Genomic DNA, 19,890 nt, shown 5'->3' with positions numbered 1-19,890 from the left:
CCGCATTCAGCCCATACCCCAAAGCACTCCACCTCTCGCACTCTTCGTGGAGTCTATCATGTAACATAGTCAATGAAAGTGTTGATCTCACCACACTACCCTACAAGCCCCTCCTTAGTATGGGGTATGTTACCCAATATGACAAACTATGGACCGAGGGCCGAAATCTTCCGCGAACGCAATGACCCGTGGCCCATGCGCAGGTAGCATAACCGTATCCCGTTTCGGCGAGCTAGCAAGGGTTGTCACAACACAAGATTCCACTTCTCTGACTTAGGAAGATAGTGTCGTGGCCCATGAAGGTACGTAAGGTCTGCAAACGACACCCCGCTCTAATAACAACATACATCGTATATCTATACAATATACTATTTTATGGATGATGACGGGATAGGCTACAATGATAGAGATAGAACTACTAATATGGAATGCTATTGGTTCTGATGAATAACTAAGAAAGGGAAAGAGAGTATGGGAAGCTAGAAGATAGCAATTATAGAGGTCTTAACTAGTTATAGTAAATAGGGTTACGTAGTTAATAGAATACGTGACGAGTTAGTTAGTTACTAGACCTAACTAGTTGTGTGCAAATTTACAATCGAGAGTGGGTCGTCTCGTTGACCATGCCACTGATCAGAGATCACCGTGGTCGCTGTCTTGTTGTTCAAAAAACGCAGGCTCTAGAAGCGTCAAAACTGTGATTCATTTAGCGTCAGTGTCTTGTTGCGCTCGAAGAGATCCACGGTGATGGCATCTGTGCCAACATTTGTAGCCTCATGGACCAAACTGAAGGAGGCTGTCGATGCTGGCAACCTTAGTCGCTGGCGGTATCGTGCAAATGCATCCTGGAAATTGTTTGCTGCGGTGTATGCACCCTGCATTGCAAATGCATAGACTGACAGTGCCGAGGTGGTCATGACAAAGAAGTCAAGTGGCATCGATAGGGTGACGTTGTGCAGGTTTTTGGTTCCTTGTACCTTGGCTGACAGGCCACTGTTCCATCGCAAAGATGAAAGCTTGTCGAAGCTCAGGTCCAGATAACAGACAGCTGCATGTACAATCCCCTTGATCGGTCGAGCCGAAGCGAGTTGTTGGATCACGCCTGAAAGCTGCTCCATGTTGATGTCACACACAACAGAGTCAATGTGAATATCACGACGAGACAATGATTCAACGAATTTTTGAGCGGTGGGAACGGTGGTAATATCCCGCCTAGAAAGGAGTGCCAAATGTCTTGCACCCCGATCAGCCATCCATCTGACTAGGCATTGCCCTGATCCTCCTAAGGCTCCAGTAATGACATAACAGGCCTCGGGGTTGAATTGGACGGTTGGTGCCGAAGGGACTGTTCTGAATTGACTCTTCTCTGCAAAAGTTAGTATCTGCTTGCCAACCATGTTGGAAATGTTACCCAAAACATGGGATATCTCAGGTACATCAGTTGTAGTAATTCGAGGAATAGGCCCGATGAGGCCATTGAGATAGTACTCATGGACTTTGTGCATGAGGCTGGTAACCAATAGAGAATCCGAATCGGGAATGATGGAAGGATCGACTGGGCAGTATGAAACATTCTTTGAGAGCAGCTGCGGATCACTGCCCCCAGTATTTTGTACACCAGCTCGCCCAATATCTATGAGATGACCGAGAGGCGCTAGCACCCGGAGAGAGGATTCTAGAAAGTCCCCGTGTGCAGTGCTCAAAATCACATCAAATTTACCCCTCCGCGTGGCTTTTGCAGCCCGCCGGAGACTTGCAGGGCTAGTCACCAAGGCAACATGCGAAGCTGGTAGGACCATCTCGACAAGGAAGCCAGCTTGCTCAGGAGTCTCGACCATGGCAAAAACATTCGCTCCTTTTGTTTTTGCGAGACAGATTGCTGCCCAAGCCGACATCAGTCGTGTCTGATTGGATGAGTGCCGCGTGTTCCTTTTCTGAGATGAGCGACGTTCTCAAGGGGAAAGAGGGCCCCCGCGGAAACATCGGTGAGGGTATAGTCTTTGTATGATTTGATACCATTTGGACCGTTGAAAGCTTTCATAGCGATACGTGTTGCGCCACCAGTACCACCGCCAATCTCCAGAACGCGGAGATTAGGGCCAACGTGGGCGATGTCGCTCAGGATATTGAAGAGCTGGAGGTAGACTCCCGTCATCAGAATACCGGTTTCATAGAAGGGTGTCAGTAGTCCCTCGCTGATCAGAAGTTCAACTCCAGTTCGACGTTCGTGGAGAATATCGGTCATGTTGTCGTGTAGCAGCTTGGCAATCTTCATTTCCATCACATCGGGTGCCTCACTGACCAGCTTCTCGATTCCTTGGAGTCTCCCCTCAGTTGAAAGTCGTCTGGCCTCCTCCATCACATTTGCTGCGAGATCGTACGCAAGTACTTCTATATGCTGTGACAGCGGCTGGAACCTCGTCGGTATTCGTTGTCGTCTACTACCTTCCTATCTACTTTCAGTTTGTGAACAATGATGGAGCCCTCATGGCAGCTGTGCGTCTGTTACCATTTGTTGTTATCGCCGTCGTGGTCAACCTTATCTCGGGGTCGCTTCTCCACTTCATAAAGCTTTATAAAGTCATCTTTCTAATTGCTAGCATTTTCTTGCTGGCCGGTGGTGGTCCCTTGGTAGCTTATTCAAAGCCTAGCACTACGACGGGCACCCTCTACGGCTTATCAATTCTCACTGCGGTTGGCAGCGGTCTGTCTATGGTGACCGGCTATACAGTTTCGACGTTGACTACGAAACCCGAGGACACGGGCGCTGGACTAAAGTTGCAAAATGTTGCCCAGATTGGTGGCCAGGTTATCGCACTCGCCGTCGCGGGACAGATCTACCGATCGCGAGCCTTGAACAATCTGCAATCTGCTCTTGCTGGTCACGGATACTCGTACGCAGAAATTTCGGGCGCGGTGGCCTGTGCGCAGAGTACACTGTTTGAGAATCTGGAGGGTGGACTACGGGACACGGCAGTTGAGGCTATCTCGCAGGCGATGCGGATGACGTTTGTACTGGTTCCTGTTGCCGGAGGCGTTATGTTCATTGCCGCATTGTTCATGAAGTGGGAGAAGCTCTTCGGACCTCATGTTGCTGTGGGTGGTTAAACGAGGCATTTGAGGGAAGCTTGAATGTAAAAATGCTGTAGCACGAAGCGACGTCCTCTCCAGAGGTGAGGAAGGGACACATGGTCTTAAGTATATAGAATCGGCCAAGGGGGAAACATTCATTCGGATTTCTTACCCAGATAATCTGTAGGCCTAGGGAATATGGTGGAAAGACAGTAACTAACGTAATTCGTAAGCGAGTGGATCAGACAAGTGAATGGATCAGGCAGTACAAAACGCGTCCATCAATTAGCACTTAGTTAATTCATCCTGACAGAAAGCCGGTGTACGAACAATGTATGGTATAGATGACCAATGTTGAAGACTAACTAACTAAAATGACAAAACCCGCTATTTAAACAATCTGTGCAGACCTCGATGACTAACTATAATATATACTTTTGTATAGTATGCCTGGTACCTAATGTCATATGATATTTCCGGTATAATACCTGGTTTCTACTATGTATTTGGGCTTGGTATTCGACAGGATACAACCTTTGCCCTCAATCAGAGGCGTCTAACCCAACTGCGGCCTTAACAATACGTATACTACTAAATGGCCAAGTCATAGATGATCTCAATATACCCGGACTACAAGATAAAGCTGTCAGGAATTACAGCGTATAGGATAAATCGAATATCGGGGACGATAACCTGAACGCTCAATTCCGGCAAATATACAATATCTCAAAGCTGTAGACCTCAAAAAAAGTGGTCGCTAGGCTGGAAGACCATGCGTTATTTTGTCATAGCAATAGCAAAATCCCACCTCGTATTATTCATCTATACTCGAAAAAGCCAGTATCAGTAAGCTCTCGAAGTGATAATGTCAAAGCGTGCCTGGCTGATTACTGTAATGAATTAAGTAAACAAATTAAAATATATACCACTAGTTAGAGGCATATCTACTTCAAACCTCTTTAAGTATAGTAGAAAATTCTTTGGAAAATTCGATATCTCGTATATATAACATCCCAGCTTAAAAGTCCCTACTGGATCCCTAAATAGTTTCCACAGTGGGCAAAGCCTCGATTCGGCCGTATTTCCCTTTAGCAGCCGACACGAGGAAGGCTTTGCAGGTTTGGAGGTCCGGAGGGTCTTTAGCGTTGGGATGCAGCTTAAGGAATCTAGAAGATAGTTATTCTATAACATTCTATTCCACAGTCATAGTCGCTCTCTATACGCGGCAGGACTGCCTGTCTGATTTCGGAGTTATCGAAGTCGCTTAGGTTCACCACATTACAGGTATAAGTCAGCAGTGGGTCTTTTTTCGCCATAATTGCTTTCGACTGAAAGTAAGAGGGAAATGGCAGAGGGATAGGAATGAAGTAGAAGGGAAGTGGAAAGGGGTAAGGGCAACTGGTGGCAACTGCCTAGAAGGCAAGGACATGGTGTCTGCTCCCGCATCGCGAAATCTTTCCCTTAATCAAAATGTACAAAAGCACATTTTGGGGCAGGGCTTCACACCTCTGGGTGAAGACGCCTGAAGCCGCCCGAACTCGCTTGATGGCCGACTGCGTAAAGCGGCGAGCCGCACAGCACCGAACGATGGGCGCTAGGTGAGCATCGCCATAATATGGCTGTTGTATGTTTTTGTTTTATTTTGAGTCTAGTATATATTGTATAGCTAAGCTATAAAACTAACTTGGAGAGTAGATTTAAAAGCCTTTCGCTTAGGCCGGCCCCCTAACGGACCTCCTTGGAGGACTTCACAATACTATATAATAGCGCCGCTGCCCCTCTTCCTCTGATGAGTTAGAAACTAGGGGAGCTGAACTTGGGGATGGGAACAGACTTTTGATGAAACGTAGAACGTTCGAGGGCTCATTTCCCAAAGCCTAGCCTTGAAGTTCTCGCAGCATAGCTTCTATCTCGCCATCAAAATGTCTCAAGAAATCTTCTAATCCACGCGCCGTACTCCATCCCAGCTTGTTACGAGCAAAATCAGCCCGAGCTCGCGAACTAAATGAAACATTAGCATGTCACCCCAAAGATGTCAGAAGGTCACTTACTTCGATGCAAGGGTGATCTCCACGAGGCTCTCATTGCCTTTGGTGATTTCTGCAGCTGCTTCATTGAGACTGATTGACTTGACTTCGTTCGTCGCCAGAAGACCCCTCTTGTGCATGGCATCGGCAATACCCTGGCTAACCTGAAGCCATGTATGTTCGCCACTTTCAACGAAGAAGATAGCCTCCGCGCCAGAAGGAAGCCAGCTCTGCTTCTGAATGACAGCACGGAATAGCAGAAGGTAGAACGCGGAGAGGTCGTCCATGTGGACATGGTTCCAGATCTGTCAATACAAACAGTCAGTAAAATTAATGACTCCACCCGTTCGTATTCACACGTACGCCTTTGCCGCTTTCAATCACAACAGCATGTCCACGCCTCCGGGCCAAGCGTGCAAGATTGGGGACCTGTTGACTGAGAGTCGCAAATGGACCGGATCCCTTTCCATCTGCTAAGTATGAGCAGGTAAACCAATCTCTCCACATTGATTCAACGTACAAATAGTAGGAGGGACGACGATATACGTCTTCACACCAAGACTCAATCCTGTTTCCACAACGGCAACATCCGCGACTCGCTGTCCGTAACGTTCAGGGTGATATTTTTCCATGGCATAGATATTGTCCTCGTCGGACCAAATTTTCTCCTGCACGGTGGCGCTATAAGGGTGGTCGCCCAGAATGGAGGTACCCGATGTCTAAACTGTATCAGTTTCCGCACTCAGTAGCTGCACCACGCGAAGAAGGAAACTCACATGGATCAAGTACGAGCCTCTTCCTGTGGCCTTCTGTCTCAGAGCCAGACCCTCAATCAGCGCCTTGGCAGAGCTGTCATGGGATGCAGATGCGGCATTGATCACAACTGGAGAAACGTTGTCAGTTAAAGAAGGATACATGTGAGACAGATTGATTTGAATACCATCCATTTTGGAAGCTGCATCCCTGCAGGCCTCTAAGTCATCCAGTCCCTGGAACTGCAGTGGCTTCACGCCCAAGTCCTCAAGCTTCGCCCTTTGTTCTGGGCGACGGATGAGGGCCGAAATGCTCAGCTGGGAAGCTTCCGGGGACCGCAGTATCTCGGAGAGAACTGATCCGCCACTATTCGAAGGTCAGCCGGGTGACCCTTCCACTATTTTGCTATTGCTGTAAGTGTGAACGTACATGTACCCAGTTGCCCCCACAATAAGCACCTGTGTCTTACTGTCAGCCATTTTTTATTCTTGTTGAGAGAATTTGCTGGCGCGATTTGAAGAACTCAAAAGGTTCTACCAGCGAACTTAAAGTCTTTTGCCAGAGATTCATGAAATCATGACAACAACAAGTAAGTTCATTACTAATTTGCCCGAAGGTAACGTTCAGAAACAAAACTCTCCGGATTACCAATGTGAAGTTCGGGAAGATCTTTCTCATTTCCTATACATTATGAATGCAAAATCATAGAAGTTGGATTCACAGGTTGGACCTTCCTCGCCTTTGGTGCTTCGGTGGAGCCGGATTGCTAATCAGGTGGGTATTCTAGTACTATAGGATATGTATTTTACACGGAACTAGCATACACACGAATTAGGATGCTCGATTCGTTGATCTATATACTACTTTAGAATAGTTTAATTATCTCCTATTCGATATTCTATTTATTAGTTTTACCCCTACTATATATTTAGTATATATTTAGTATCTACTTACTATTTACTTACTTTATTTCTAAATAGCGCTAAGTATCGAACTATTTAAACGAGAATTTAGACGAGAATTTAGACGAAGAAAGTTCTAAAACCTCGGATAAAGATAAAGGGGATAGTGATTACTACCCTATATAAAGTAGTATAACGCGTTAATATCCTAGTAGAATTACTATTAATAGTAGTAATACGTTAGGTATTATCGCTTAAAAAACTTAAGAGTATCTTATTCTTCCCGACTATCTTAATACCGATAATGATAGTATTTTATATATTATCTATATAGCGAAAAATCCTATCTTATGTCTAAATCTAACCCTAGATAATATTAATCGAGAGCACAATGGGCTTTTCCTTTTGCCTAAAGCCTATAATTTTGCATAACTATCCTATATAGGAAATCTTGATGACATTTTATAAAATCTTTCCATAAAAAAGTCCAAGTTGGGCTTTTTTATGGGCTTTACGGAAGCCTAGTACTATCTAATAGAAACCATGCAATCCTTACACAATCTTAATAGGAGTGGCTGCCTGTCAGGCTGCTACTACAACCACTACTACACCTCCTATATCGCATTGAGCCGTATAATTTGTACCTAAATCCTATAAATATATCTTATTTCGACTTCCCTATCAAATTCTCCCATAACATTTCGCCCACAAGCGGCTCCGAGGCTGGAATATAGTTCAACACAAGCCCTCGACTTATGCCGGGACAAATAGAATGAGTGATGAGGAACTTTTGCACAAACCGCAGTGACAGAATATATCTCCCGAAGAGGTAATCCGTGCTGGTCGCCCATGTTGAACGGCGTATGGATCGAGTAGAACGCGCGTAATCTGCCTCCAAGAATGGTTTCCTCTCGTGCTGGTACTTGTCAAATGCAGCTTGAACAACTGTTTGATCCAAAGCCTCTCCTCCGGCAGGGCTAGCGATACAGGAGGATATTTGCATGTGCAGTTGGTTGCACAGTGAAACCACATCCTGGATTCCGTTGTTGAAACCCAGGCCAGAATTTGGAGTGAATTTGTGATACGCATCTCCAACGAGTACGATCCTTCCACTCCAACTGATGTTTTCGACAATTCCTTCTTCCAGATTTGCCATGCCAGCAATGCAAGAGGGGTGGTGAAGTACATCTGAGACAGTTAAAGTCTCAGTAAGTGGCCATTGGCAAAATGTGGCCCCGTAGAGTTGGCGGTCATTGTCGTCATAGAAAACTCTCTTGTTTGACGCTTGGGAAAGCTTCTCGTAAAGGAATATCCACGATCTCTCGCGGCCCGTGAGATATACTACTGAGCGGTCCGGACCTTGCATCTCGTAGCTGTCTCCAGGACCGGAAAGTCGAGGGATAGAGGCCCAAAGGCATCTATAGTTTGATGTATATGGTGATTCGACATCCCAAATGGGAGCCAAGGATGGATTTGCTTCTAGCGCATGACGACGCATAACCAAACGGGTTCTGGAGTGGGCACCATCTGCACCAATGACGACAGAGCCTGAGAATGATGTGCCATCGGTACAGATGACCCTCACGTCGTTACTGCTAACGACAATGTCAGAGAGCTTCTTACCCGTACGGTAGCGAGCTTTTGCAACTTCAGGCAAGCCGTCATAAAGCGTACGGATGAGTTGGGCTCGGTGAAAGGTCATTAGAGCACTGCCGTGGCTATACCAATGTTAGCAATGCAGTACTGGATCAATGGATAAAATGATGTGGAGATATAACAAGTAGAAACAGGCCGATGAAATCAGCCATTAGGGATAGACGTCTTCAATAGGTTCAACGGGCTGTAGATAGGGAAAGAACGAGATTATTCTCAATTTGATACCTACTTTTTCTGCAAAAGGCTCAGGGCGTACGAGCGTTTAAAGTTGGATTTCTTTGTGTTAAAACCCTCGTTGTGATGAAGGAACGGATAGCCAATGTCGAAGAGTTTCTCCAATAAGCCGAACTGGTGGAACACGCGCAAATTGTGTGGACTAATGACCAGGCTAGCACCTACATCCTCAAATATATCATCGCGTTGCTCGAGTACGATGAAATCAATACCGGCGTGATGAAGGGCATGGGCAGCTGTGATCCCAACCGGCCCCCCGCCTATGATAATGGCCTTGAAGGATTGCAGCGTCATGGAGTTTTTTTTTTTGAGGTTTTTTTTTTTTTTTTCGTATATGCGCTGGGAATGCGAAGTGCTAATATGAAATATTTGGGCGCAAAACAAGGTACAGGACTAGGATCTTCAGACGCTCAACACTTTGCAGTTTATAAGTGAGGGGGTGTTAGCGACCAAGCCTGGCATTACGCAATGGTGCTATTGAAAGTCGCAATATAATGAGTCCACTCAGTACCACATTTATGAGACATTTGTATAAAAGTCTGACCTATTTACAGTAAGTCCATTGAGATGGTCATAAGCGATCATCCCAGGCTGGAACCGGAAGAGAAAGTTCTGTTCAATCTAGCAATAGAAAAGGGGGAGACCATGGCAGCTTTCAGTATCCTTTCATCTATCTATTTTCTCTGCAAACTGGTTTCATGATTGAAATAGATTGTAGCCTCCAATCCCCTACAGAACATATATAGCCTGTAAGTAGTACACTTAATATCTGTTCATATTGACTCTATTAATGTGCCCACTGCCTTTATGACCATGGTCAGGACTACAACTTCTGTTTTAGAGGCAGTGTATTGGGAAATGTTGCAATAGCATCTTGCAGGGCTTGATCAGCCTACATTCGCTTGGTCAGTTTCCACTTGAACAACAGAGGCAGAGGCTTGACTGACCTCGTGATAAAACATCCAGGTGTGTTTCGACAGTGAAACATTTTCGATTTGGCCGGCAATCTCCTCTTCTGCCGACGCGGAGTGGCGAAAAGTCTTCTGATGAGCTGAAGCAATCTCATCTAACGTTTCGTACAGTTTCCTGTAATGGGATGACCGCACCTTGTCAAAGAGCTGCAAGGCTTCCGTCAGAGAGTGAGATGAAGAGGCTGCCCAACGAAGTGCACCTGCCAACACATGAGAATCCTCAATGGCGAAAGCAGCACCGGCACCAAACGCCCCCGAGAGTGGATGAGACGCATCACCAATTAGAGCCACGGAACTGTGATTAATCACGGTCTGCAATCGCGGCCCGCCGAAGTAGTCGAACCGCTTCACCCGAGTCACCAATGATAAGAGCTGTTGAATCGGCTCGCAGTACTCGTAGAAGGTCTCAACAAACTTTGCCACATTAACCTCTTTGCCCCAACTCGTCCGATCATTGTCGTCGGGCTCTCGAATCCTGCAAGTAATCTCCCAGTCGCCGTTGTCAAGTGGACTTGTATAAATCCACTTACCATCAGTCCCGTACCAGAATACGATAGCCTTTGAGAGGCCATTAATCTGTCGGACGTCTGCTGCTCTGACTACTGCTCGATACGCTGTCATGCCCGAGTAGCTGACACTATACTCGGGGAATGCAAACGTTCGAATGGTCTGATGTATCCTTCTGTCAGCGTCATGGTAATGCCTTGCTTTGCCTTGTTGAGTAATTTTCAACTCACAGAACGGATACCATCGGCCCCAATAATAAGATCTACCTCGTCAAGGGAGCCACAGCTAAAAACAAGGCGAAGTCTCCCACTGTCCACTCGTTCCACTTTCACTAGTTTTTTGCCTGGCTGAACGCGACGTTGGTCAACGTTTTTGAGCAAGGCTTTCTGTAGTCTGCCCCGATGGATTCTGCATGGGGCTTGGTGGGGAGCCACGTTCGGCAATGGGTATGTCTGTTTCACAACTACACCAGTCCTTCCGTCTCTGGGCGGTTTGTATATTAGTTCATGGCTCATAGTCCTGTAAAAGCAGCAAACCCGGCTCACCTATATTGAGTGTCGTGCCCATCTTTCGGTCTGAAGAAGTCCCCTGCCTTGAGATGCTGGGACACTCCAAGTTTTTCCAGTAGTCTCCATGTGTTGCGTTGTAGAGCAATCCCCGTGCCGATCTCGCTGATACTCGGTTTCTGCTCGTACAGGGTCCATTCCACAAACGGTAGTCTAGCAAGCTCGATGGCAGCCGAAAGCCCAGCAGGTCCGCCCCCAATAATAGCGATCTTGATGCCGGCTTCTATTTTTTTAGGGCCTTCCATGGTAACTGTTTTCGCAATTATGTTTGGACGTGTAGTGAGAAGTAAAGGGTGACTGGCGAGCAATAATACCTGGAAGATCTGGTAGGGGTATACTGTAGAAATCCCAACCGGGTCCTCGTGATAATGGGACATTCCACCTTCCTAGTGGAAATGACGCCACCAAACCATCTATATGGCACGAAAATGGATTTACTCTGTCGGAACTAACCCCATTTGAGGGTCATCCCTCGGTCAGGCTGCGAAATGTTCCCGAAATCCGATCATGGGAATACACGCTAAGCCCGTGGACATGGTTCGATATTTACCAAGAGGATGGGTCTTCCAGCCACAAATCTGTAAGATCACCTGCAAACAAATCATATGCTGTGCCTGCCAGACTAACGATAGGGGATATAAAACCACTTGGGTTGAACGTTATTCTCATTTAACGTCGTCTGAGAAGAACTCCGAGCTATTTCGCTGGTTTATCCTTAAGAGATTGGTTATAGGCACGCAAGTGGAATTATTTCTTCAGTTCTAATTTTTGACCAGTGTAACTAACCTGTACACATTCCTTACAAGAAGGTAGGTAAGATATTGCGATGAGATAGAACGCAAGACGGACCTTGTTTTTCTCGTCGACTCCTACTCTCCTGCTTTCTCTCCTTGTGCAAGAGACCTTTAGCAAATGAGCTCATATAATAAGAAATCACCTCATCTGAGCTAGTATAGCCATTATCCGGGCTTCCTTCCTATGCCTCAAGGTTGAGTTATTGAGGTCCTACAAGGCTCTAGTTTGAACCACTTACAAAGTCATCTTGATGGTGTCGCAATATTAGTAGAATCGTAAACATAAGGAAGCACAATCTAGAATCTTGCCGCACCGAAGTTGGCTTTCTCCCCTGCGTTGGGTCCGCGATCCGAAAGTCACCGGCGAACCTCCAAAAAAGGGAAATATACACATCTTTAATCCATATTCAAATTCTCTTTTAGCTGATTGGACTAGAGATAGTCATTTTTTGATACAAATACCTCAGCTCAATCGCGCAATTCTTATCTCAAATCCCGCGATGAAGCTTGCGACTAGTCTATTAATACTAACCAGGCTCCTTCTCAAACGGATTTTGAGAGAATCGCTGTACCAGATCCTATTTTTAAATCTTCCCTTTTCCAAGGCAAAATGGCCGACCCAAAATGGCAAGAAGACACAGAGCTTGCTTCTACTGATGACTCCAACAAATATGAAAGCAAGAGGATAACTTCGACTCCGGTGGATCAAAATGAAGAGTTGATTGACACCCGCCAGGTTGATCTTGCGCTTACAAGAAAGATGATCCTGGTCAACGCGGCAATTGACGAGGTCGGGATGACACCATTTCATTGGAAGTTGTTCGTCCTCAATGGGTTTGGATATGGAGCCGATAATGTGAGCAACCGTCTGTCAGCTGCACTTTTCCTGGTTATTAATATTTCCTAGCTCCTTGTCTTATGCCAATCAGTCTCACAGTCTCCTGTGACACAGCAATTTGGCAATCCAAGCAAGCATATCACAGGCATTTCCATGGCGTCCCAAGTGGGGCTATTGGTTGGTGCAGCCCTCTGGGGAATATCAGCAGATATAGTGGGCCGCCGTTTGGCATTCAACAGCAGCTTTTTCATTTGCGCCGTCTTCGTTCTCATTGCCGGAGCAATGCCGAATTATATCTCCTTTGCCGCCATGTCAGTGATTCCAATAGCATGTCCTATCCGATAAGCCTTTCTCAAATTCTCATAGGGTTGCAATTTATTCCGCTGCTAACGGTGGGAACTACATTCTTGATACGACCAATCTGGTCGAATTCTTGCCCGTCTCTCACTCGTGGCTGACCACCTTTTTGGCAGTATGGTGGGCAGTCGGTTATACTATCACGGGTTTACTTGCCTGGGCGTTTCTTGGAAACTACAGTTGTCATTCTGATGTGACAATCTGCACAAACAGAGATAATATGGGATGGAGATACCTTCATTTCACCTGTGGAGGGTTGATAACTCTCTTGGCTATATTGCGAGTCTTTGTGATTCGGATGCCACAAACGCCGAAGTGGCTCATCACTCAGAATAGAGATTCTGAAGCCTTTGACCTTCTGAAAAATATCGCCGACTGCTACAACCGACCATTCTCATTGACTTTGCAACAACTTGAAGAGCCAGGCCATGTGTTGAATTCGGAAAAGTCTGTCTGGTCCTCTGTCCGCCTTAAAAAACACTTCTCGGACTTATTTGCGACTCGCCGTCTTGCATATTCAATATTTGTAATCAGTCTCAATTGGTTTCTGATCGGGATTGTCAGTCCCCTGTACACCGTCTACTTACCCTATTATCTCGCCTCTCGAGGGGCAGACACTGGCTCCGATGATTCGACATATATTACATGGCGAAACTACGCCATTAATCAATCCTGCGGCCTTATTGGACCCATCATTGCTGGAGGCCTGGTTGAAACAAAGTACCTCGGCCGGCGAGGAACCCTCGCAGTTGGCGCCGCAATTACAACAGCGCTACAATTTGGCTATACCCAGATAAAAACTTCCCTGCAGAATGTAGCGATTTCCGCGGCAATTACTGCGGGTGGCAATATTTATTACAGCACACTCTATGCATACACTCCGGAAGTGTTCCCCTCTGCCCACCGTGCAACGGGATATGGGCTCTGCGTTATAATTAATCGTATTGGTGGTGTCATTGCGATTTTGATTGGAAGCTATGCAAATGTGAACACGACCGCTCCATTGTTTGTTTGTGCCAGTCTATATGCAATCTTGGTGTTGACAAGTTTGATGTTGCCTCTCGAGACCAGAGGCAAGAGATTTGCCTAGAGGGACTTTGAGAGCGACTAGGAAAGCGCAGCCATATCAACCGAGTGTGTTTAAATTAGGCTGGAAGATAGTCAAGCGTTAGGCTGTTGAGATCAAATGTGTTGAAGTCGGTGGACTGGGACGGGAGTTTCATCTGGAACTAGGGCTGTTACGAATATTATTCGCGCAAATATTCGCAGCAAATGTGAAATGCGAATATTCGTTGCCAGCACAGTACAGTCGTATTGCTCTCTCTTCTCCCAGCTCGCCATTATTAAACTATAATTTAATAAAGACTTTATCTTCAAAGATTATATATAGAGAAAAGGCCTATCTAGAAATATTCGTATAATTAACTACTATTATCTATTTAGATTATAAGATTAACCTCCGATTATAGTATTTAATTCTTATAATAACCTTTATAGTTATAGTTAATCCTATTATAAAACCGGCCTTATTAAAGTTAGATATTATCGGGGTCGATTCTAAATTAAAGGATAGTCTTTTAAACTAGATTAAACTACAATTTTATATTTCGTACGCTTATAGTTATACTATTTCGAGAATTAGGAGGAAAGGAGAGGAGATTATTTTATAAATTTTATAACCTAATTTTAGCCGGCTAAAAGAACTAGGGTAGTTCTACGCCTTCGAACAAGAAGATCCGCTATTTCTTATATAGAAGAGGGCCGAGGGGCTACTCTATAAGTATCTATAGAGAGAATCTATTTTTTAAGAAACTCCTCTTTAACTTCTATCAATTTATAGTTATTAGCGCGTATTTTAAGATGAAAAGGATTACTAGTAAGGCGGCGTTATAAAGTTATATATAGTATATTAAAAAGAGGCGCTATTTTACGAATTAAGGAGATTTCTTGATTCTTAAAAGCCTAGATAGCTAGTAAGATCCTACCCTCTTACTCTATTGGATTTCTAGAGCTTCGGGATCGAATTAGTGGTATAGTGGGTGGTTGAAGAAGAAGGGGTTAAATTAATTGCCGCGTTTTGGATGGGTGGCCGGTGGAAAGGCAACCGTTTCTGGCCTCAAAAGCGGTCATTTTTGGCGTCAATCCCACTGGTCCTTATATTCTAGTTGTAAAGAGTACAGCTGTCCAGAGCTCTATTTGCTGTAAAAGGGATTTTAACGTATTTCGCTGATAATTGGAGTCCGTTCGGATGCCCTCATCGTTGAACTTGAAGTGTATATCACAAGGTTCATTCATCAACCCAAATCTATTGGGCCTTCCAGGAGGTAGTCCAGGAGACGAATGCTCGTGTGCGCATCGACAGCTTTGAGCATTGTGTTGTCGAGGTGCAGAAGGATGACCTTGGCGGCTTCCTTGAAGCATTGAGTTGCCGCAGTGTGGTAGGCTAAATACCCTCTACGAACAATCACGCAGTCTACGACCTGTCATCTTCGTTTACTTTCTTTGATGCATGGGATGGGTAGGATATGGGAGGGGATACTGGACTTCCGGCTGCGAGATCTGGAAATATTAAACCCAGTGCGTAAAATTTGATTTATTTACGGCAGCGATATTTACTAGTACACAACTACACAATGGTTGCAGAAAATGTGTAAAAGAGTATGCGCTTAAATATTCAATTGTCATGTCGGTATATACGTATTCTTATCTAACTTACACTAATGCCGATCGGAGGAGACGCTCCATCTCTTGGAGGGACTCGGGTTTGGAAGTCACACTGGACATCAGGTAAAGAACATTGCCAAGGACGCGTGAATGAACGTTGAACTGATCACCGCCAACAGCAAGCTTCTGCTGCAGTCCCTTTGCGGCATTGGAGTTGTAGCCTGTGATGTGGTTAGCTTTGTTAATTTCTTAGGTCTGAAGAACATACCCCCACCAGCTGCATCACGCAGCGAAATACTAAGCACAGTTCCAATAGCAAACACGCTCTCCACCGACTTGGTAGAAGATAGGTCCTGAAGGAGACCATGTGACCAAACACTCCACACATCCGGAGTTGAAGCTTCGGCAGTATCAGCCGAGCTGCTACTCCAGTCAGCGCGATATGCATCCCAGGATCCATCAGCATCAAGCTTGGCCATAGTCTTCAAGGAGTCAACAGCGACCGTGCATCCAACGGCATGGGCGGTGTAACTGTGCCCATGAAGGAGGGCATCGCTCTTTTCGGGACTCGAGAAAGCATCAAAAATCTCCTCGCTAGCGACAGTTGTGCAGAGCGGTACCAGCCCGCCCGTAAGGAGTTTAGCGTTGACGGCGACGTCGGGGTGCACACCTAAGAAAGATGCGGATGTGCGGCGACCGAGACGGTACAGTCCGGTGAAGACTTCATCGAAGATGATTGGCAGGCCGGACCATGACGGAGATTGTTTGGGAGCGGGAGCGTTGGTGGAGAACAGCTCTGGGTGGTCGCGGACCACATCGGTCAGGCATCTCTGGAAGAGGGGATCACTAGAAGGTCAGTCCATCTGTAAATGAACAATTGTGCTACTGAATTCTTACCAGAAAAGCATTCCACCCGCACCGAGGATTACAGGTTCCAGGATCAATGCACCAAATTTCACTCCTTGACGGTGGACCAGATCGTTAATAGTGCGATGGATGTAGTCCTTATAACGCTGGGCGGTGGCAGACTGAAGACGCTGACCAAGGTCAAAGACTGACCCCAATGAAGCGAAATCAACATCCCCGCCGAGTTCTGCTTGCAGCTCACCAGGGACCTCGACTTTCCAAGACCCGCCAACCATCTTGACAAGAGGGAAATCAAACCAGTGTCCACGGCCACGATACCACTCCACCTTCTTATTGAATGTTGAAGGCTCCGAACAATCCATAACACCGATAGTGTCACCGTGGTAGCTACCCTTGAGTCCAAGAATCCCAATCTGCTCCTGGCTCGCATCCCAGCCGTACCGATCGCAAGAAGCGCGTAGACCCATCTTCACAGCAACTTCCATCCCTGTGCTTCCATTGTCTGTGTAAAAGACCTTGGTGAGCCTCGGGTTCTCGATGGTTTTCAGTAAATTGTCCGCCAGCGACAGTGCTGGCTCATGGACAGCTCCTGCGAACATGACATGTCCGTACCGACCGGCGGCATAGGCAGCAGAGAGTGACAGCTCGGGGTTACCGTGGCCCAAACCTTGCGTCCACCAAGACGCAGATCCGTCGAATGTCGGGCGCAGTTCGCTTTGGGTATCCTTCGATGTATTGGGGCCGAATGTTTGGAAGTAATCATCATGCGCTGAGTCGATGACGGTAATGTCTTTGGCCTTCATACCTTGGTGCTGGGTGAAGGGGTACCATATCAGCTTTTGCGCGCGGTCGGGCATCTCTTCCAAGCGCTGGACGCGCTCGGTGTTGTTGACGGACATTTCTTCAAGCAGTCGGAGCACCTCCGACTCCTTTGCGGAGTTTTGGTAATAGCCTAGCATGGCCTCCTCATCCCTTAACTGGGCGTCGGCATCCAGCTGCGATGGTCGGGCTGGAGGTGCCGGTAGCGACACCAATGGAATGCTTTTTTTCTGGAAATAATCACGCAGGTATTCGTGATTTTGGTAGTACTCGTCTCGGAACAAGAGAACCGATGAGATGTCATAGCCACGGAGGAGCAACGACTCGTAAGCAGAGATCGAAGAGGAGATTCCCCCTAGACGTGAATCTGCCACCAGCACAATTGGCAGGCGAAGTGGTCGATACAAGTCTGCTTGTGAATTGCCATTGGGGCCCGGGGAGTGCACACCCCCGGCAGTCTCAACCAGGGCGAAGTCAATGTCCGACCGTGCCCAGCCGGACAGCGTGTTATGTATAGATGCGAGGATATCATCATCTCGCGGAACCTGCGCGATGAGCTTCGTGTGTTCTAATTAGGCCAATGGGCACTTACAAATTTATCTTTGGCAGCCAAGTGCGGGCTCACCGGGTCATCGAATTGGTAGAGACATTTGGTGAGCGTTCCGGCGCCGTAACGTTGCAAGTGCCTACGGTCGTGAGCGATTGAACGGAATTAAATTCAAATAAATTGTATTTTGAAATTCGCCTACCTATCGTCGGCATCATCCAATGCCCCTGTTGACACGGGCTTGAGGAATGCGGCCCGCTGTTTCTGACGTTGAACGGCATTACACAACACCGTGGAGACAATCGTCTTCCCCACGTCCGTGTTAGCCCCGTAGACTTGGTGGGCTCTTAAACTGCGCCAGAGGGCTGCACCGACGGGAGGCATGATGAGATGAAGTGAAGTGAGTCAGTCCAAAACAGACCTCGGTAGAGTCAGTGAGTTTCCGACAAAAAATCCCCACATTTTCCGCATTTCACCGGACTCTCTTGTTGGGTTACTCAACGCACTTAGACTTCTTGACTTTTGGAAGAAGATCTGCCCTGTCAATCTCAACAGTCAACAGTCTACCGTCAACCGTCAACAATCAACAATATTCGAAACTAAAAATAAAAATAAAAATACAGTGGATAATCGTGCATAACCGTTCAGGAACAGAACCAAGATCATCAGGGGAATTGACGTCAGCGATCGTGAAAATCAATATGGCTGCATCTCAACCTAGGACATCGAGCACATCAAGCACATCAAGCACATCAAGCTCAGCAATCTCAGCGCCCAAAACCCTCATTGACTCACTATCTGCCGCATTGGCCCGCCGGGAAGCCAAATCTGCCCGTCGGAGGCTGACCATTTTACCCCGGACAGCTGTGGATTTCTCTTCCAATGACTTCCTGTCACTGTCCACGTCTCCCGCATACCGGGAACGATTTTTAGCACTTTTGAACAACACACCGCCATCATTTCCCCTTGCCAGCGGAGGTTCTCGGCTATTAGACGGGAATTCGGCTTACGCAGAAGAGCTCGAAAACTTTGTTGCAGAATTCCACCAAGCCCCGACAGCACTTCTATTCAACTCCGGATATGATGCCAATGTCGGCGTCCTATCCAGTATTCCCCAGCCAGGCGATTTGATTTTGTACGATGAGCTCATCCACGCAAGTGCCCATGAGGGCATGCGTTTGTCGCGAGCCGGTCCTCGGAAGATGTTTGCTCACAGTTCGCCCATTGGCTTGAGAGAGGCTCTGCAATCGCAAATAGCCGGAGACCCTGCAATCGCGGAAGGTGCGCGCAATGTCTTCGTGCTTATTGAGTCTATCTACAGCATGGACGGCGATGTTGCTCCCATCAAGGAGTTTATCGCGGTTGTTGACGAACTGCTACCTCGCGGCAATGGATATTTCTATGTCGATGAAGCGCATGCGACTGGTGTGTTTGGACCGCGGGGTGCTGGGGTGGTTCAGGAACTCGGCGTTCAAGATCGCATGTTCATCCGAGTGCACACCTTCGGCAAGGCACTAGCGAGTCACGGAGGTACGTTGTCTTGTGTGGTTTGGTCGGCCCTTGGAATACTCGACTAACATTTACCCAGCCATGGTTCTCTGCGGGCCAGAGACAAGGGATTACCTGATCAACTATGCCCGGAGTTTAATCTATACTACCGCTCTAGGATTTCCCTTCCTGGCATCGATTCGCGCAGCATATGAGCTCCTGTCATCCGGTGAAACTGAATCAGTGAGTCGATCCCCTCTCCATACCCTTAATATACCAACAACTAACTGGATCACAGTTACAACACCGGCTTCAGGAGTTGATCCGCCATCTCCGACAACAGCTCGATGGCCTCCATACTTATCAATCAGTCATGTTCGAAGTCGACCATTTCCCTACATCTCCCATTATCTCCCTTCGCACATCGCAGCCGCGGCAGCTGGCAAGTCTCTGCCAGGAGAACGGATTCATTGTTCGAGCGATTATGCCACCGACGATTCCCGAGGGAAAGGAACGGGTGCGAGTGTGTTTGCATGCTGGAAACACCGAGGGGGAGATCGATGGTTTGACGCGAATGATTCAGTCGTGGCTCGATCAAAGTCATAGAAACTCGTCAAAATTATGAAAGTATGAGATTCTTTAGGCTTTGCATTTCCATGGAGATTGTCCCCTAGCAATGCTTAGTTCAAAGTACTTGAACTCATTGTATTTTGATCCCGGTACATATTATGTCAGAGTCGTCAATCCGGTCTAGTTATAACGTTATGCCTACATACATAGTTACCCGGTTAATTGAAGACATTTTGTTAACCTGCAAGTTTCCTTGTT

General features: G+C 46.7%; 9 protein-coding genes across 9 annotated transcripts; 3 read left to right on the top strand and 6 right to left on the bottom strand.

The window, feature by feature from the left end:
• Nucleotides 1-689: 689 nt before the first annotated feature.
• N7537_008664 (uncharacterized protein) lies at nt 690-1,838 on the bottom strand (the record flags this gene model as incomplete). Its single annotated transcript, XM_056899718.1, has 1 exon — nt 690-1,838. One exon carries the CDS (start codon nt 1,836-1,838, stop codon nt 690-692), a length of 1,149 nt encoding a protein of 382 aa, XP_056751794.1.
• Nucleotides 1,839-1,912: 74 nt separating this feature from the next.
• On the top strand, nt 1,913-3,108 carry N7537_008663 (uncharacterized protein; the record flags this gene model as incomplete). Its single annotated transcript, XM_056899717.1, has 3 exons — nt 1,913-2,002; nt 2,084-2,180; nt 2,408-3,108. 3 exons carry the CDS (start codon nt 1,913-1,915, stop codon nt 3,106-3,108), a joined length of 888 nt encoding a protein of 295 aa, XP_056751793.1.
• A 1,003-nt stretch (nt 3,109-4,111) lies between these two features.
• Nucleotides 4,112-4,388, bottom strand: N7537_008662 (Zinc finger C2H2; the record flags this gene model as incomplete). The annotated part of the gene is made up of 2 exons (XM_056899716.1): nt 4,112-4,209; nt 4,274-4,388. 2 exons carry the CDS (start codon nt 4,386-4,388, stop codon nt 4,112-4,114), a joined length of 213 nt encoding a protein of 70 aa, XP_056751792.1.
• Nucleotides 4,389-4,949: 561 nt separating this feature from the next.
• Nucleotides 4,950-6,331, bottom strand: N7537_008661 (NAD-dependent epimerase/dehydratase family protein; the record flags this gene model as incomplete). The annotated part of the gene is made up of 7 exons (XM_056899715.1): nt 4,950-5,073; nt 5,124-5,404; nt 5,463-5,569; nt 5,620-5,818; nt 5,876-5,982; nt 6,040-6,218; nt 6,282-6,331. 7 exons carry the CDS (start codon nt 6,329-6,331, stop codon nt 4,950-4,952), a joined length of 1,047 nt encoding a protein of 348 aa, XP_056751791.1.
• A 1,087-nt stretch (nt 6,332-7,418) lies between these two features.
• On the bottom strand, nt 7,419-8,938 carry N7537_008660 (FAD-dependent oxidoreductase; the record flags this gene model as incomplete). Its single annotated transcript, XM_056899714.1, has 2 exons — nt 7,419-8,472; nt 8,640-8,938. 2 exons carry the CDS (start codon nt 8,936-8,938, stop codon nt 7,419-7,421), a joined length of 1,353 nt encoding a protein of 450 aa, XP_056751790.1.
• A 593-nt stretch (nt 8,939-9,531) lies between these two features.
• N7537_008659 (Pyridine nucleotide-disulfide oxidoreductase class-II) lies at nt 9,532-10,933 on the bottom strand (the record flags this gene model as incomplete). Its single annotated transcript, XM_056899713.1, has 3 exons — nt 9,532-10,284; nt 10,353-10,605; nt 10,668-10,933. 3 exons carry the CDS (start codon nt 10,931-10,933, stop codon nt 9,532-9,534), a joined length of 1,272 nt encoding a protein of 423 aa, XP_056751789.1.
• A 1,159-nt stretch (nt 10,934-12,092) lies between these two features.
• N7537_008658 (uncharacterized protein) lies at nt 12,093-13,767 on the top strand (the record flags this gene model as incomplete). The annotated part of the gene is made up of 3 exons (XM_056899712.1): nt 12,093-12,338; nt 12,390-12,631; nt 12,687-13,767. 3 exons carry the CDS (start codon nt 12,093-12,095, stop codon nt 13,765-13,767), a joined length of 1,569 nt encoding a protein of 522 aa, XP_056751788.1.
• Nucleotides 13,768-14,971: 1,204 nt separating this feature from the next.
• On the bottom strand, nt 14,972-17,958 carry bioDA (adenosylmethionine-8-amino-7-oxononanoate aminotransferase; the record flags this gene model as incomplete). The annotated part of the gene is made up of 6 exons (XM_056899711.1): nt 14,972-15,131; nt 15,394-15,562; nt 15,610-16,187; nt 16,239-17,572; nt 17,620-17,713; nt 17,777-17,958. 6 exons carry the CDS (start codon nt 17,956-17,958, stop codon nt 14,972-14,974), a joined length of 2,517 nt encoding a protein of 838 aa, XP_056751787.1.
• A 317-nt stretch (nt 17,959-18,275) lies between these two features.
• Nucleotides 18,276-19,687, top strand: N7537_008656 (aminotransferase class I/II-fold pyridoxal phosphate-dependent enzyme; the record flags this gene model as incomplete). The annotated part of the gene is made up of 3 exons (XM_056899710.1): nt 18,276-19,104; nt 19,163-19,305; nt 19,361-19,687. 3 exons carry the CDS (start codon nt 18,276-18,278, stop codon nt 19,685-19,687), a joined length of 1,299 nt encoding a protein of 432 aa, XP_056751786.1.
• Nucleotides 19,688-19,890: the final 203 nt, after the last annotated feature.

This window comes from Penicillium hordei, assembly GCF_028827395.1.
Source record: "Penicillium hordei strain IBT 12815 chromosome Unknown utg000004l_segment0_segment0, whole genome shotgun sequence".
Lineage (NCBI taxonomy): Eukaryota > Fungi > Ascomycota > Eurotiomycetes > Eurotiales > Aspergillaceae > Penicillium > Penicillium hordei.
This window is presented reverse-complemented; position numbering and strand designations above follow the sequence as displayed.